This window comes from Neofelis nebulosa, chromosome 3 (assembly GCF_028018385.1).
Source record: "Neofelis nebulosa isolate mNeoNeb1 chromosome 3, mNeoNeb1.pri, whole genome shotgun sequence".
Lineage (NCBI taxonomy): Eukaryota > Metazoa > Chordata > Mammalia > Carnivora > Felidae > Neofelis > Neofelis nebulosa.
In genome coordinates this window covers 149,098,837-149,117,852 of record NC_080784.1, presented here as the reverse complement: position 1 = coordinate 149,117,852, position 19,016 = coordinate 149,098,837, and the positions used below count along the sequence as shown (strand labels likewise).

At 37.7% G+C, this 19,016-nt stretch overlaps 1 protein-coding gene across 1 annotated transcript in view; it reads right to left on the bottom strand.

Annotated features, from left to right (window-relative positions):
• Positions 1–13,882, bottom strand: part of GC (GC vitamin D binding protein) — a 31,280-nt gene extending 17,398 nt beyond the window's left edge. Inside the window, exons 1-3 of the mRNA XM_058722323.1 lie at positions 13,667–13,882; positions 1,284–1,353; positions 588–720 (exon numbers count right to left, since the gene is read on the bottom strand). Coding sequence (XP_058578306.1) covers positions 588–720; positions 1,284–1,353; positions 13,667–13,724 — 261 coding nt within the window. The 5' untranslated portion in view covers positions 13,725–13,882. The remainder of the gene's footprint in view (positions 1–587; positions 721–1,283; positions 1,354–13,666) is intronic.
• Positions 13,883–19,016: the final 5,134 nt, after the last annotated feature.

The window sequence follows — 19,016 nt, the reverse complement described above, 5'->3', positions numbered from 1 at the left end:
GCATGATTTCTGCAGGCTTGAACAAAGAGAGCTTGGTCAGTAGAAGCCTCTATCAAGATGCATCTAAATGTCCTTTGCATGAAGCCTGATAACTGTGTTAGTAAATTGCTAGAAACACCTGTAGTTTTACCTTTTTCAGGTCCTGTCTACATTTCGAATCCTGTCAGTTCAGCATTTTAACTTCTGCATTTATACTTAAAGGGAGAAAACCCAGAACCTAGTGTGTGTATATAAGGCAATTTTTGAAACCCAAAATAACTTGAGGCCAACACTAAACTATTCTGGGACAGTTGTACCTGTCTTAACATGATAAATGTATAAGTATGGGTAGGCTTTTAAGGTACACAGAATGCATTATTTCAAGGGGTTCATGAACTAATAGATATCCCAGTCTTTTCATCTGAACCTTGTAGGACTAATGGGCAAAACTGATTCATTATACTAGAATAGGTCTGGGCTGGGGGTAATTCTCTCAAACTTGGAGTAGGTGGAGTTGATGTCTAAGATTTCCCCAAGATACAGCATAAAGGCCTATCTTGGCTTCTTTCTGTGACTCCGTAAGGACATGGGCAGCCACATGAACCTACCCTGAGGTCATAGCAGTCCGGGTCAGCCCCTTCAGCACAGCAGGCTTCTGTCAAGGAGACAACTTCATTCACAAGGTGACTGATCTGTTCAAATGTGCTACTGGGAAACTTTCTGCTGTATGAGACCATTGATCTGAGGAAAACAGTAGGCTGATATATTTAGAATTTTAAGAAACTTCACATTTGTACACATTAAAACATGAAATTTGTTCAGTCTTTAACCAGAATATTGCATACATTGATTAGTGAAAAGAACCTGAGGTTCACTTTTAAAAAATAGTTTTTGTTCTAGGCAAATGTTCCTTGTAAAATGGAAGTTGGATTTGGGGGTTTTATCCAAGAAGTCTTCTATTCTTTCCTTTCTCAAGCCTCCCCAGTAATCCTGTTCTATGTCTTGTTTTTGTTTGCCACAGCCCTTGTATATACTCTTTGCATTTTATTTTATCTTAAACTGTGCTTGTTCTCTTAACTCTATTAATAACCTTACTGCTAACAAATTCTTAGACTCTAGTAACAATAATCCAACTGGATTCTTTGGATGTCCTCCACTGGCCTAACACCTGTGCCCACATTGGTCTTGGGTTCTCACAATGTGCAGAGAGTGGTTCAGCCCTCCCTGCTGAATTGAAGTTCTCTCACATGTGGTTTCATTCAAGGTCAAGTAACCAAGAGAGTGAGTGAATACCTCGTACTTACAAAGATGTGAAGTCATCTTTTCCTAGATTGGCAAGTTCCTTGCAAACTTTATCCTTCTCATAATCTCGGCCTAGGAACCAGAAATAGAAAAATTGGTATCTTTTCCTTTCTAATGAATGTAACGTTATAGGTATAGGTCTTCCACATGATGCATCTATGGTGAAGGTAGCATTTTCTCTATATCTATATACAATTTCATTTTGGGGTGCCTTTCTAGCTGGGTTCCTACAGATCAATTTTATGGCCTGCTATGCATTGTAATGAACAGCAGAACAAATGCCCTAATACTGAAAGCAGAGAAGTCAAATGTCAGAACTTACTGATAGGGCGGTCTCTTAAGTCACTTCTTTATAATAATGCTAAAAATGTAACTTTTAATCCTTATTTGTCTCCATTTCACTACGGTCTTGAAAGAAACAGGAACAAAACATAAATGGCGAGTATATGCCCATACACACTTAGTGAAGAGCTAGCCCCTCTAATGCAGGACTTTAAAGGAGATTTGTGGCTTGGTGTTGCCACCATAACTCCATTACCCACTTCAAATTCTATCAGGGAAGGCTAGGAATTCAGCTTAGGGAGGAAAATGGAAATTTGGCAATTTTCTTCCCCCCCCCCCCCCCAAAAAAAAAGATTAGCCTGTGAGGTGGGTTTGGAGAAATGGTGGAAAGCACTTCCCTTGCTTCAAGCACTGAGAGAGGTTTAAAGGAAAACACTCAGACCTTGTTAGGTGACTCCTGGGGTTTGGGGTACAATGGCAGGTGTCTGATTCAGACTAGAGAATATTAGAGGGTGGGAGGGGCTAGTGAAGTGGCCTGGGGCAGCAAAGGTGAGGGCTTTGAGTGGGAAGCTGTGTTGTGGTCTGTGGACCTTATATAGATCAAGCAGGAGAGCAATCTGACCTGGAGTTGTCTTAATTTGGGGGGGAGGAAGGGGTGGCCTGTCTAGAGGGCAGTGTGCTGCCAACAGTGGGACATCTCTGTGTGAAGTCTGATAACTTGAAAGTCAGAGGCCCAAGGGGAAGTTTTAAGGTGCCAGCTGGATGTCAGAGATTCAAGAAATTTTGGGAAAGAGATTTCCAACGAACCCATAAAGTGTCAACTTTGAATATTTCCCATAACTAGTGGAAACACTAGCTCACAAAACTGTCCATTGAATTAATGTTCCTGCTGCTTGCTTCTCCTGCTAGCTTGTCCCTTTTCTGTTAACCTTGGAAGAGGTAAAAGCAGTTGAGTGAGCATGAAGGAGAAGAGAACAAGCAGAGAAGAAACTGTACATGTCTCTTGTTGCCACCATGGGCAAAAGGACTGAAACAGTCCTGATCTGGGGGGGGGGAGTAGTTTCAACTTCAAAAGAACTTACAAATATTTGACCATTAAACAAACCAGCCTTTCCCATGACTTTTATGAGGTAGTTGTTTTGAGGTTCAAAAGGATCAGAGGGACCTCTTCAAGGGAACAGAAAAATCAAATGAACCCACTCTCAGGTCCATTCAAGTGGCTGGGAAGAGCTCGTTCCCACAGGAGAAGAGTTCTTTATAGATTAAGACCCACTTGCTCAACATCCCTACTACATAACACAATAGGGTAGATGTGTGGAAGTGGTCCATGGTGTCCTTCCCTGACTCATTTATGCAAGTAAGTCTAGGAAACCTTCAACATTTAATGATACATCTTTTGGAAAGAAATGTAGGAAGTATATAAACTGCCGAGTTTCTAAGTGTGTTAAGGGTTAGCAACTTCTCCTGGACTGTAAATATTGAGAAAACCATCTCAGGTGATACAATGGCAACTTCTGTCATGCATTTACCCTCCCACATGCCCTTGCCTCTCAGTTAGGGCTTTGAAAGCACGAACATAAGGAGGCCAGGGTAGAAATTGGTCTTCTATGGTTTGCTATGGAGGTGGTGGTGCATGGATATAGACTAGAGAAAATTTTTTCTTTTGACAAGTTCTCTTTAGGATTTTAGATTTAATGGCAAATACCTCCTGCAGAAGAAGCTGTTGCCCCCTATATCTTTCAGGTGGACTGTTCAAAGTATATTACTGCAGTGGGAAGAGTCAGAACTGGGGGACAGAGACATTCCTAAGCAGTACTTTGAGTCGCTCCCTTATTACAAATACCATCAAAATCAGAGTGGGAAAGAAACTACATGTTCACATCTCACATCCTCTTGGAAACCAGGACAAGATAGTAGGATTGATAAAGTTAACAGTCAATGGAGTACAAAAAGCCACTTGTAGTGAACTTGTTACAGCTGAGAACCTTCACATCTAGTACATTTTCTGAAATGTATTGACAAGTTTGCAAGGTCAGATATTGTCACCGTTTCAAAGGGCTGAAAGCTTCCATTAATCATTAATGATATTCAATGAGACTGACCACTAGGGCATGGGGGAAAGAATCTAGGGGACAGCTGCCCTCCTATAATGAAGGATATAACATTAGGATGTCCACAGTTGTTTTATGTTGTTCCTAAGGTAGGATGTCCAGGCTTTTATGTTGTTCCTAAGGTAGAGCTAAGAAAAACTGGTGGTAGATTTTAGTTCAATGTGTGAGAACTTTATTATAGCCATGACTAATAACTGAAATGATGAATACCTTTTTGAGGAGGTGAGTTTTTCCTGGAAATAATCAAATGGAATTTAAATAACCATATGTATTAAATTCCTAAATTTAGTACAAGATTATATCCTCGTATCTATAAGATCACATACAAGGGATTATAAAACAATTCCTTTTAGAAATATTAAGAAATTAAATGGAATCTTCCCCCTGCTCCCCAGAACTTACCGTGTTTTTAACCACAAAAAATAACTCCAATAAGAACTTTTCTGTTTAATGCATAAGAGCTAATTTTGTATAATGTTCCCTATAAAAATACAGAAGTCAATTTTTGTTGATATTGCTGAACACTCAATAACATGCAAAGTGAGAGCCTATATTCAAAGGGCATACCTCTGATGAACATTTAAAGAAATATTTTTTCTGGCCTTCCAGATTCAGATTTCTCACTTCATCCAAAAAAGTTTCACTCAGTGCATTATGAGAATGTGAGTACATGTGATATAAGCAGACACTACAGATTAGCCCCTGTTAAGTAGCTTTAATTAAATCAACTGGTGTTTGTACCGAAATGCATGAGAATCCACAGGTGTTAGGTACTAAGTGAAATAAAGATAAATATCATATGATTTCACTCATAGGAGGAATTTAAGAAACAAAACAGATGAGCATAAGGGAAGGAAAAATAAAAGGGAGGCAAACCATAAGAGACTCTTAAATACAGAGAACAAACTGAGGTTGCTGGAGGAGTGTTGGGTGGGGGATGGGCTAAATCGGCAATGGGCATTAAGGAGGACACTTGTTGGGATGAACACTGGGTGTTATATGCAAGTGATGAATCACTAAATTCTCGTGAAACCAATGCTACACTATATGTTAAGTGACTTGGATTTGAATAAAACTTAAAAATTAAAAAAAAATTCAAAATAACGATGCAGAAAGGAGGGAAATTAGATCAACTACATAAGCTTTAAAATGGTTTTGGAACCATTTTTTCTAGAAATTCAACCTTGGGCTTGATAGAAGCAAGGAAGGCAGCTCAAAGGAGTCAACTGAGAAAGTTTAGAATTAAGGGTAAAAAGCTCTCAAATAACCTGTAGAGGAAGCTGTTGTACCATGTATCTTACAGATAGACTACTCAAAATACGTTTCTGATTAAAAAAAAAATTGTTCACTTATTTATCCAGAGAATACCTATATTTTATACGCCTAAGCAGATGTTAATCATTACCTAATGGTTGAAAAAACAAATACTGAAGTTAATTTGCAATATGATTATTACAAATTGATTCCTTACTCCAGGGAGTACTGCTAAATGTTTTCATACCAGTTGAACCCACTTTGATTCATGTAATTAAATACTATCTAGAATGAATGATAAATGACACAGTCTGTTCTTGAATGTTCCATGTGGTTATAAAGAAGGCAATCTGGACTTTGATACAGCCCCAGTAAATATTGGCATAATCTCAGTGACTCTGGTGAAATCACTTTGACATCAAGTGACCCCTAAGCACTAAATGTTTACAAATTAATGGAATTTTTGCTTTTTGCAATAGCCTGTCCCATTTCTTTCTATATTGTGAAATATTCTGGTAAGTTGTGTCTAATTCTATCTAGACTTTTGAAAACTTGATTTATTTTTAGGAAATTGGTATTGCTTTATGTACCTCCTCTCTCTCAACAGAGCTAATAGTATTAATAAATGAAACAGATATGTTTTAAAGACCTACTCTGTACTAGGTGGTTGGATTCAGTAGTGAATATACAATGGAGAGCAAAATACTCCTTCTGCCCTCATGGAATTTTCAATCTAGTTGAAAATAGACCATAAGGTACTACTGTCCTGGTACAAACTTTGCTAAAAAATATATTTTGAATGCTTGAACTACTGCTACAGTATTTCTCTAAAACAAATTCGGTCCCCTATAAAAGCCATTTATATACCAGGAGCAATGGCTGTACCCTAAATAACATTGAATTGAATAAATGCTTATGTAGGATGCTAGAAACCGTATTAATGTTGCTATTTTCCTTTTTTGTTTTGGAGAATCATAGGTTTTCAGAGCTCCATGGAGCATTATATATTGTTTTAATTTTATTCCTTTGGCATTTTCATTTCCATCATGCACTGACAGACTCATTGGTGTCAGAAAATGTCCATATATTTGGGGGGGGAGGTGTGTGAGTGTGAACTTAGAAATATGATTTGTAGCATTTATTTAAACTAAGCAGACTATATATTGATTTCAGAATAGTGATTTTACTTGAGAAATTGAGCCTTGCTGGACTGGTTTAGGAAGCTTCCCTAGTTATTGGAGATAAAACTACCGATTTATTGCTAGAATCCCTGTTAATGAAGCAGTGGCAAATTAAAACTTGATTTCATTTTTTCAGGCTCTTTTGGTTCTCATTTCTATTGTTTTTTTTTTTTTTTAATCGTAAAACACTGATCTGGTCTTTCACATTGATAATGATTATAGGCCAGTGTGCAGTTTTCTGGGTTTGAGTCCATAGAAAGAAATTCAATCCTTCTAATACTAAACCTAGAACTCTACATGACCTCTATAGATTAAACAATTTAGAGGAAATGAAATGTCCTTCTTAGGATGCCATCAGAAGAACAAATAAAGCTTCATTTTATATTTTGAAAATTAAACAGGAGATATGGGGTCAGTGAGTCAGTTCTCTAGAAACGACAGTTGTGGTAGAGAGTGGCCTCATGGACTTCACTCAAATTCAACATCTGTGGGTCTACTGTAGTGGTCTCACCAAAGTCTCAAAGGAGGGCATTCTTTCTACATCTCCTTGCACTGCCCCTTCCCTTTATAAGTTGGGTACTTTGTCATCTACAAATGCTTTTGCAGGGGTGAAGATCAGGGAGCAAGTTTCATATTCCCACTTTTGGGATACTTGAGGGCGATATGTTCTACATCTTGATGTGGAAATTTGGAATGCATTGTATAGCCTACAGGAATAAAAAGGTGCTATGCCAAAACTCAGAAGACCCCGATACTTAAGGAACTGAAGTCTGGTGGTAGAGATAAGCATGTCATACCAGTAGTGATCATTGCCCAAGAAGAGATTGAAACAAAGCATTATGAAACTTGAGAATGGAAGGGAGAGCTTTTAGAAAGCCTCAAGAAAGGAACTATTACCTGAAGTGAATCATGAATAATAGGCAGGATTTTAACAGGAGTAAATGAATTGGGAGAAGTATTTTTGTGGAGGGTACAACTTGAAGAGCTGTCTTAAGTTAGAAAATCATAAATCCTACTTGGAAAATGAATAGTCCAATAAGAGAACTGAAGTATGAGACTTAAATACAGACTTAATAGTCAAAGTTTTAATTTTAAGGTATGGGGTATCCATTGAAATCTATTCCTGTAGGGGAATTCAAGAAAGAGTAATCTTGGGCTTAAGGTAATCAATAGTATCTTTTTCATAAGGTTCTTCTACATTAATCTATGTAAAAATGCTTAACACCTCTCCTGCCTAATGTGTTAAAAACTTTTTATAGCAAAATTCAACTTTTCATAGCAAAATCCAATTATGGTATATATTATCAGATATTCTCTACTCTGGTGATACAGATATTCTGTGATTTGTTCCAGTCCTCCTTGCAGGAGATGGGTTAAGTTACTTTCTGGTAAGAGGAATATGAAAGAAGATAAAAATAGAAACTCTAAGAAATCAGCGAAATGAGTCAATGTGCACCCCAGTCATCTCCTGGCCAGCTTTCACTGGATCTGACAAATAAAATGGTAGCTCATCAACCGTGAGATGCCTTGCCTCACTTCTCCTTTTCTCTGGGAAGTCTCAACTCGTCACAGGGCCCAGAAACCTACTGTATGAGACTTCTTTTGCTACTGTAACAAATTACCACAAATTTAGTGGTTTAATCAACACAAACTTATGGGCTAAAATCAAAGTGCCAATAGGACTATGTTCTTCCTGGAGGTTTAAGGAGATCATCTGTTTCCTTTTCTATTCCAGCTTCTAGAGGCAGTAAACATTTCTTGGGACCAGGCCATCCTCTCCATCTTCAAAGCTAGAATTTTGCATCTTTTTTCCTTAGTCACCCCTTTCTCTGACTCTTCTGCTTTTCTTCCACCATAAGCACCTTGTGATTGCATTGACCCCACCGGGTAATCCAGCATTATTTTTCTATTTGAAGGTCAGCTGATTAGCAACCTTTTTTCCATCTGCAACCTTAATTCCCTTTTGTGATGTAACCTACCTATTTACTCACAGGTTCTGGACCTTAGGATCTAGACATTTTTAGAGGGTTCCATTCTGCCTACCATTTGCTCATTCCTATTTCAGCCTGAAGTTGTACTTACCATTAGGTGGCTTTAAACAGACTAGAATTGGGGTGGATTTGTATTAGATAGCCTGATCCCTGAAATCCTACCAGCTGGCTGTACAAGCTCAAATTGATCATTTCATTAATCTCTCAGTAGTGATCCTGACTTTTATGTAATTCATCTTTTGGACTCCAGTTACCAGATTGTCAGGTTGTGTATTGTATTCTAATATGAACCAAGTGGGGAAGAGATAAGAGGTAGGGATTTGGTCGGAAGCCATTACAATAACCATGCAAAGGGGGAACAAGGGCCTGGACAAAGACCGTATATGGAAATGTAGATATGAGAGATAGTGTTCACAGGGTTTGAGCTTAAATACACATAGGAGGTAAAGGAGAGAGGCAAAAGGGAATATTGGAGGAGGTTCCTATAGTGGAATGCTCTGTATAAGGCTGATTTACTTCGGGGCTGAAATTGGTAGAATATGGACATGATTGAATATAGATAACAAAAATGAAAACAACAAAACTCAGGAAGTCAATGCAGGATTGGACATCAAGCAATTCCAAGGTTATGGTACTGGGAAAACAGGGAAGTTAGAAGACAGAGCCAGTCCTATGGAGTATGAACTAGAGTTTGGATCAGTTCTGGATGACCATAGTAGGCAGAGTGAACTTGACTTAATTCCCCCTAAACAGGTGCTAATGAACTGTTTTTCTCTTTTGTCCTTAGGTTAGTGAGAGATTGTTCAGATATCTGTCCCATGAGAGGCGGCAAAACCATGATTTCAAGCATTATCTTTGTAAACCTAACTAATCTAGGTAAAATTCTGATTCTGCCACTTATTAGCTTATTTTCCTTGGATAATTTCTCTCACTTTCAAAGTGGGGATAATAGTACTGAGTTGATCAGGGTGTTGTAAAGATGAAATTTATTCAAAAGATTTTGAACATGCTGACACATTATGAATATTGGCTATATTTAGTGCATAGACTCTAATGTTTCACATTGGATACTTTAAAATCTTATTTTATAATTTTACAGAGTATACTACTTCCAGGATATCTATTATATGTCCTAGTTGACGTTTAATTTTCCTTAAATAATCAAAACTACCTAACAATCCTAACTTTCTGATTTTATGCAAAAAATCTGTTGAATACATATTACATGTCAAGTAGTCTTCTAAAACTTGGAATTAAGCAAGGAACAAAAATAAACTCCTTGATTTCCTGGAGGTTGTGTTCTACATTTTACATTTATTATAATACACAGCTGGTGATCAGATAAGGTGAGTACTAAAAAGAAAAATCAAGGTTAAAGGGATAAGGAAAAATGGAATAGTCAGTGCTATTTGAGATAGGTTGGTCAGGGAAGCCTCTTATGTACATGAACTTGGAGCAGACACTTGAAAGGAGGTGAGGAGGGGAGCCACGTGGATATCAGGTGGATCAGTGTTCTAAGAGGAGGGGGGCAGCTAGCACAAGCTCCTTAGGTGCAGAGCACATAGTGTGTGGGATAGTGTGGAGGTCAGTGTGACTTTAGAGTGAACTGGAAGGGGGGAGGGGACAGAGGGTAGTGGTGGGCAGAAAAAAACAGGTTAAGTGGCCATAGACACCCAGGGAGAAGGGTAATAGACACCTATTAAGGATTGTTCATCTCTTGGGGCACCTGAGTGGCTCAATTGGCTGAGCGTCCAAATTTGGCCAAGGTCATGATCTCATGGTTAGGTTCGTGAGTTCAAGCCCCTCACTGGGCTCGCTGATGCCCTCTCAGAGACCACTTTGGATCCTCTGCCACCATCCCCCTCTGCCATCTGGTGTCCCTACCTTGCTCATGCTTTCTCTCTCAAAAATGAGTAAACATTAAAAAAAAATCTTCATCTCTTCCTCCTAGGTTAACCTCATGTCTGCTTAAAGCATACATACTTCTCCCTATACTAGCCATATGGTGGTGAGTGTGTACCTGGCTTTGTACCTAAAAGTGGAGTGTAACTTTGCTATTAATTTCCAGGGAAGTTAACAGTGCCTTTGTGATAAAGTTAGCTACCTCTCTGACTTCAGCTGCTCCTCCTTTTCCCTCAAAAAGAGCTAAGCCTCTTTTGTGCTTTTTCTCTGGCTGCTTTGTGAACTTGATTCAGGCCATACTTGTTCTAAGACTTTTATACCTCTGTTCCTTCACCTTGAAACACACTTCTAGATCTTTTCATGGCTGTCTCCTTTTCATCATGTAGACCTCCTATCCTGGGTCACCCCCTCAGTAACCATTTATGTAGGTTTTGCAGAGAGGATACAAAGACCTATCTAAGAAAACAGAGAAGATCTCTACGTATCCTAAATTACTTCTCTGACATTCTGCGCAGCGATGCTCTTGAATCAAGCTTAGAGTAACTTATTTTTAATATGGCTGCTGATGAAGGTGGAGCTTGTGGAAAAGAGAAATGGTGATTCAGTGGTGATTTGGGAGATTGGGATAACCCACATTGTCTAGGGCTGTTCTGACAGGCAAGCGGGAGAAGGATAACTGCAGCTCCCCCACAACTCAAAGCACTTACTTTCTTCCTGCTATTTGATACCCCATCTAGTAATAGTACATATGTTGAGAATGAGATACTTCAAGCAAAAAGGAAAATGTTTGTAATAATCGATCCTGCTCTTGCCAACAGCTCCTATAAAATGCAGAGGCTTATTTCCCGTAGCATTATTTCCTTAGTAATTGTGTAGCTGTGTCAGCCTTCCTGCTGCTTTCTTGGGGAGAGGGAGAGATAGATTTTAGATTTCAGTCCTGAGGAAAGAAACTTGAATGGAGAGGTGATTGGCATACACAGACTTCTTGCCTCTCATGGGGTAGCTAATGTGGAGGTGTTTTTAAGACTCCATCCGGGTTTGGCATACTTGGTAAGCCCTTTTCTCCCAAGATGTACCCAAGGGCTTGTGCACTAAGTCTCCAGGGCCATTTGATAGGACAGGATTGGCCTGACTGGAGCCGCTATTCATGTTGAGCTGCAGCAGTATCCATCTTAAACCTGAGGTTTCCCAAAGAATACTTCCATGGTGTCTGGACACTTCAGGAAAGAGCCCGTGTGTTTGGGAAACTGGGTGAAGTAAGGTCTCTTTCTTGTATGATTTCTTGGAACCTTTAGGGTAACAAAGACATGGATTGTAAACCAACCAAGAGAGACTAATGTATGGCTTATTTCTTATGTGTTTGGCCATAAAACTTTTCCTAACATGAGTCTTGAATGAAATATACTTTGGAAAAAGGTCTTCTAGATACATGTTGTGGATTGTTGATCAGCTCTCTAGAACTATAATTGAACTGCAACACATACCTATTGTCTACCATCCAAGCCTCCTCTCAACTCCATTTATTTTATATACATACATATATATACATATGTGTGTGTGTGTGTGTGTGTATATATATATATATATATATATATATATATATATATATATATATATAAAATATAGTAACTTTCTGCTAGAAGAGAGCCTACCTAGCTCCCTAATAAATCATTGACTTGGTCATTTGGGTCATGCTCAGGACTGGTGGGTCAGGAGTACTATTTCCAAATATTGGACATTTATTACTTATAAATGTATTTTATGTCTTGGGGGTTATCATCTGACCTTTGGAATCTAAGTAACCTGAAGTTCATTGTTAAGCTTCCTTTAAGGTCTGAACTTAATTGAAGTTCTCAGGATCCATTTCATTAGAGCCTGAGTGAGTGCTGAATGTCAAAATAGAGGTTGCAGAATACTGTTTTCCAGGGGACATTTGTGATCCTTTGGGAAGCCAATATGCACTTACAGAGTCAGCAGTCCAAAATGATGACCCCTGTCCTATGCTGGGCATCCACATACAATCCCAGGACCTAGCCATTACTAGATCTTCTGTGTTTTGAAGATCTTGATGTGAACGTATTTCAGTAGGATTTCTCAGGTTCGTATATGCCCCAGGGAAACCATAGGCAAAGGAGTAAGCTTTCAGGGTTTCCTGGGACATGGCCTATTTAGAGCTCTTGTAAAGGACACAATTTATACCCCATGAGATCTCAGACTTTGTAGTCGAGCATAGGATCTGTAGCTTACTTAAAAATCTATAAATGAGGTGTGCCTGGGTGGCTCAGTTGGTTAAGCATCCGACTTCAGCTCCGGTCATGATCCCATGGCTTGTGGGTTCAAGTCCCACGTGGGGCTCTATGCTGACAGCTTAGATCCTGGAGCCTGTTTCAGATTCTGTGTTTCCCTCTCTCTCTTTGCTCCTAACCCACTCTCAAAAATAAACATCAAAAAAATATATATATATATTTATATATATATATATATATATATATATATATATATATATATATATATATGAAGAACTTAAAATGTAAAATAACTTGGATAAAAGATCAAGGAAAAGTGAATGTACAGAGAAGAGGAATAAAGTTATTCATGTCACAGTAACCGGTAATTTCTGGGTTATACATCTTGTTCTATTGGTTAGATATGTTGTTAATATGAATACTACCACATGACTTGAGTGAGGCTGCTCACAGATAGCACTAAATGTAAGTTTCACTTCTCCAAGATGAATGCAGATTTCCTTAGAAGCACTAAAGAATCAACCAGAGAAGGAAATTGGAAAGGATTATGAATTTGAAGCTTGGAAACTTTTCATGAAGTCGCATGCTTCTATTTCAGCTTCTATCATTTAAAAACATTTTTAAACATTGCTCAAAGACGAGATGCCATTTGGAGAATATTTAAAAAAATTTTTAACGTTTGAGAGTGAGCCAGCAATTGGGGGAGGGGCAGAGAGAGAGAGTGGGAGAGAGGGAGAATCTCTGTGCAGAGCCCAATGCAGGCCTGGATCTCACAAATTATGAATGATGACCCTTACCTATACCAAGAGTCAGACGTTTAACTGACTGAGCCATCTAGGTGCCCCTCCCATTTAAAGAATATTAATGAAAAATCTAAAACATGGTTATTAAGATAATTAAGCTATATTCTTTCATGTGGATGTTTTAGAAGCTATAATGCACTTTCAAATATTAAACATACACAGAATTCCTTAAAGAGGATCTAGGATCTTTGCTGACTTCACGCATCATTGATAGAATGTATTATGCTCTCAAAGACCATAAATCTTTGAAGTCTAGGGGGAAAAGTGCTCATTGATTGACCACAGCTTCCATTTGCATTATCTTCTAACAACTGAATTTCTAATTTCAAGCGATTCTCTCCAAATCTTGGCTCTCAAAAAAATCAAAGAAGGACAATAGTCTTCTCAATTTTCTTTTCTGAGATTCTTGATTTCTTGTCTATTCCAATTAAATGCTATATGCCACATTTGAGCTCACATTAGTGCCTTTTTGATTCTATCCTTTCTCAACATGTTTACCAACTCTGTTCTTGTATACCAACTCTCTGTTCTCTAATTTTTGTGTAACTTTTCAAAAGGGTAATGGAAAATCAGACTAAGAGTTTTTATAAATGATCACACCAGTGGAAGTCTTACCTCTTTCTAGAGCATGCACAAATGCTACAGCAAGCAGAAGAACCAGGATTCTCTTCATTTTTCTGCTGGTGATTCTGCAGCACCCCGTCTCCTGTATGTCACCCAGTAAAAGTGACAGCCCAAAGTAACCAATTCCCTTTTACTAAGATTCCTGACTATGAACCAATCAATTATTAATCTCTACACAGAAGCAAGGGCAGTCATCCTTGGACCATAAGAGATAAAATAATATCAATCAAGACAAATAGACACCCTGGGGGAAAATGTAGAAGATTTTAATCATTAACTTTGTCAAACTGCAAGAGTCAGGGTATATATAGAATTTTTCCCCCCACTGCTGCTTTTTACTAAAATGTACTTAATGTATTAATGGGCACATTTCCCACCTGCCCTGTGAGTTAAGCATCTTGGGACTGTCTCTACCCTTCTCATGTATAAATGGAAACTTGAAGGTTTCTCTCTATTGGTCTGCCTTTCTTTAAATGTACAACAAGTAAGGATTATCTTTAAAATATCACAGACTAGTTGTTTTTAAGTCCTAAGGGGGCAGGGAGAGAATGAGAAGCCAACTTATCACCCATTCCATAATTTTAATGTTTTAAAATTTTATTGAATACAGTGGGATAGTACTTCATGTCCTATATTACACTTTTTAAAGCACTGACCTACATATTAAAAATAACCCTTGAAGGGCAAATAACTAGGGGTGATGGAGGTGGTGGTGGTAAATGCCCCAAATCACAAAAGTTAGTGGCAAATGTTGGACTCCCTGGAGCTCATTTAAAGTTCTTTCTACAAACACTCTACAATTAATATGTTTGGGAATAGTATAACCTGAGAGTTCATAGTGGCCTTGTAGAATGCAGAAGAGGGAACCAAGCCCCAGATAGGTTTTGTAAATTACCCAGAAAGGCATAGTTATCATTCATCCCATCGTTGGAATCAGGTCAGTCCCTGGGTCTTGGAGTAGCCCTCTTTTCAGGAAACTGAGTCAGGTAAGGGTTGGGTACATAAGCTATGAAATCAAATCCTCCCTCAGCTCCTATTGGCCCTATAGCCTTGGGAAGTTTTGTTTAAGCCTGATTTTTTTCTCCTATGCAAAGTAGTGATAACTCTTAGTACCTTTGTCACAAGATTGTTGTGAGCTTAATGAAGATAATCCATGTTCAGAGTTTACCATGACATCAAACCCATGATAACATTAATGTTCTCTATTACTGTTGTTTACATTAGCTATTCCTCTTATTTTAGCTGTTGTCCAATTTCTTTGCTGGCAGAGCTCTCCAAACTGAGAAGATCACTGGAACTCAGCAGAATATTTTAAAGCCAACACTGTATCTTGGCTTTAGGACCATCACAGACAAGTAATTTAGAATTTCAGTAATGATTTAGTAGCGAAGGATTAATTACATGGGCAGATTCCTTCCAAATCTTGGTAAACTGCACTAAACAGTTACATCTTTAGTCTGATCCACCATCTATATTGAAAATAGTAGGGTTTTAGGTTCAAAAAATGGAGTCCTGTTAGTTGGAAAAGATCTCTGCTTTGATCTTGTTTAGTTACTGCTGTAAGGCCAATGGACATCTATGTGGTAAAGGAGATTAAAAGATACTACAAACCTTGCTAGAGACCATATGGGAAGATAGTCTTGCACTTCAAGAACCAACTCTATACTGTTGAAAGATGAATTTTCTGCCGCCTCAAAATCTTCTAAACTTTTCCTTTGGCTAAACTACTGGTTTATTTTGTAAGTTAATTAAAAAATGTTTTAGTCTTACTGTGAATTATTTGGAAATCCACTCTAAATTAGGGCCAAAGAGTTTAAAAATAACTGAGAAGCCCAGACTTGAGAATAACTGATAAGTTCCATTAAGATAACACAACATACGTTCTTAGTTTACTTAACAGTATTTCAGTCCTCTTTTGATTCATTCAAAGATAGACTATATTGTTTCCTATTAAATTTGCCACAGAGTTTAAGATCAGCCTGTTCTTTCACTTAAAAAATAACTTTATCTCTGCTTTTGCAATAACCTCTATCACTTCTGTTTAATGACAAACTACATGTAACAAGAATTGCAACATCTCATTTAGGAGTCCTCTTGAGTAATCTCTACACAAGCTGCCAAAAGCATTCTCTTGGTTGAGTTTTTTTCTAACTGAAAATTAGCTCTCACCTGCTAATAGCTAAATATACGAGCCTTTGCTCAGTATTATTTGTGTATCACTCTCTAATCTTTCAAATGTTCATTGCTTATAACTATTCTAAAACTGGGAAGAAATAATCATAATTGGCTTAAATGAGAAGTCTCATGTCGCAATGACTACTAGTAAGTCAGATGGGGACAAAAGGTGAAAACAGCCAACTGAAATCTGCTACTGTATTATAGTAGCAGTTATGGCCACTTAAATTTATTATTGAAATATATTTTTAAACAGATTTATTAAATATTTAAGTAGAATTTTACAGTAGTTGTCTTGCCTATAAAGAATTGGTTGGGGCACTTGACTGGCTCAGCTGGTAGAGCATGTGACTTTTGATTTCAGGGTCATAAGTTTGAACCCTACATTGGGTATAGAAACTAAAAATCTTAAACACTACTTATTTTTTTTTATCTTGTCACTGGATTTAGAAGGAATGTAGGTTTTTCACACACAAAAAAAATAGTTCTAGGCAAAATTGTGAAACAAAGCCCATCTTTGCTTCTTTACCTATTATTCTCTTTTACTAACTCTTAGACCATATACTCTTTACCAGAGCAGTATCTTGAACATTTTTATGATCCTACAGGCTGTTTAGAAACTGTCCCATTATAGTATGATAGTACAAATGACCTTCTTCAGAATGATTTCATTTCCCAGAGTGTTCTTTTCATTTAGATTCTCTTTAATAGTATAAAGTGCATTATCAGTATCTTGCCCTGATGAATGACCTGATGAGATGGATGTTAGTAGCATAAAGTATGTAATTATCCTTAAAGTTGATGTGCAGAGTAGGAATTGAACACAACCTAGATTGCAGGGTATTTTTTTTATTAAGCTCTTTAATTTCAGTATAAATACAGTATTATAGTAGTTTCAGGTGTTCAATATAGTGATCCAACAATTGAATATATCACCCAGTGCCCATCACCAGAAGTGTACTCCTTAATCTTCATCACCTATTTTACCCATCCCTCCACCCACCTCCCTTCTGGTAACCATCAATTTGTTCCCTGTAGTTAAGAGTCTGTTTCTTGGCTTGTCTCTTTTTCCCCCCTTTGTTCATTTGTTTTTCAACTTCCACGTATGAGTGAAATCAAATGGTATTTGTATTTCTCTAACTTATTTTGCTTATCATGATATTCTCTACCTCCACCCATATTGTAGGAAATGGCATGATTTCATTTTTTTTTTTCCATGTCTGAGTAATATCCTTTTGTGTACATGTACTACATCTTCTTTATCCGTTTATCTATTGCTGGATATCTGGGCTGCTTCCATAATTTATCTGTTGTAAATAATGCTGCTATAAACATAGGAATACATGTATTCCTTTGAATTCGTGTTTTGGCATTTTGGGGGACAAATATCTAGTAGCACGATTACTGGATTATAGGGTAGTTCTGTTTTTAACTTTTTGAGGAACCTCCGTACTGTTCTTCAGAGTGGCTATACAAGTTTGCATTCCTACCAACAGTGCAAGAGGGTTCCCCTTTGTCTACATCCTTGCCAAAACCTTGTGGCTTCTTGTATTTTTTACTTTAGCCATTCCGACAGGTGTGAGGTGACATCTCATGGTACTTTTGATTTGCCTTTCCCTGATGACGAGTGATGTTGAGCATCTTTCCATGCATCTATTGGCCATCTGTATGTTGTCTTTGGAGAAATGTCTGTTCATGTCTTCTGCTCATTTTTTAATTGAGTTTTGTAGGTTTTTTGTATACTAACCCTTTTTCAGATAGGTCATTTGCAAATATTTTCTCCCATTCAGCAGGTTGCCTTTTAGTTTTGTTGATTCTTTTGTGCAAAAGCTTTTTGTTTTGATGTACTCCCAATAGTTTATTTTTGCTTTGATTTCCCTTGTCTCAGGAGACCTATCTAAAACCCTTTGCTCTGGCTGATGTCAGAGACCATTCTTTCTGTGCTCTCTTCTAGGATTTTTATGATTTTTAGGTCTTATATTTAGGTCTGTCTTCCTTTTTGAGTTTATTTTTGTGTGTGGTTTAAGAAAGTGATCCAGTTTCATTCTTTTGCATGTAGCTGACCAGTTTTCCCAATATCATTTGTTGAAGACACTGCTTGTTTTCGGTTTTTTTCCCCCCATTGGACGTTCTTTCCTGTTTTGTCAAAGATTAATTGACCAAGTAATTGTGGACTTAGTTCTGGGTTTTCTACTCTTTCTACTTTGATCTATGTGCCTATGTATGTGTCAGCACCATACTGTGTTGATCACTGCAGCTTTGTAATGTAACTTGAAGTCTGGAATTGACACTACCAGCTTGGCTTTTCTTTGTAAAAGTTACTTTAGCTGCTTGGGTTCCATGCAAACTTGAGCATTTTTCTAGCTCTGTGAAAAATGCTGCTGGTATTTTGATAGGGATTACAAAACCGTATAGTATTCTGGGGTAGTATATACAGTTTCACAATTTTTTTCTTCCAATCCATGAGTATGGATTGTCTCCATTTCCTTGTGTCCTCTTCAATTTCTTTCACCAGTATTTTATAGTTTTCAGAGTATAGATCTTTCACCTCTTTGGTTAGGTTTATTCCTAGGTATCTTAATATTTTCAGTGTAATTGTAAGTGGGATTGATTCTTTCCTTTTCTTTTTTTCTTTCTTTTTTTTTTTTTTGAGAGCGCTGTAAGTGGGGATGGTGGGGAGCAGTAGAGAAAGAGAATCTTTAGTAGGCTCCAAAGTCAGTGCAGACCCTGACACGAGGCTCAATCCCACAACCCTGTAATCATGACTTGAGCTGAATTTAAGAGTCTGACATTTAACCAAGTGAGTCACCCTAGTACCCCTGGGATTGTTTTCTTAATTTCTATCTCTGCTGCTTCACTATTGGTGTATAGGAATGCAACATATTTCTGTACATTGATTTTGTATCTTGCGATTTTACTAAATTTATCAGTTCTAGTAGGGGTGTGTATGTGTGTGTGTGTATGTGGATTATTCTGGGTTTTCTATATATAGTATGATGTCCTCTACAAATAGAGTTTAACTTCCTCCTTGCCAATTTGGATGCCTTTTCTTTTTGTTGTCTGATTGCTGTGGCTAGGACTTCCAGTACTATGTTGAATAAAAGTTGTAAGAGTGGTGATCCTGGTCTTGTTTCTAACCTTATGGGGAAAGCCCTGTTTTTCATAC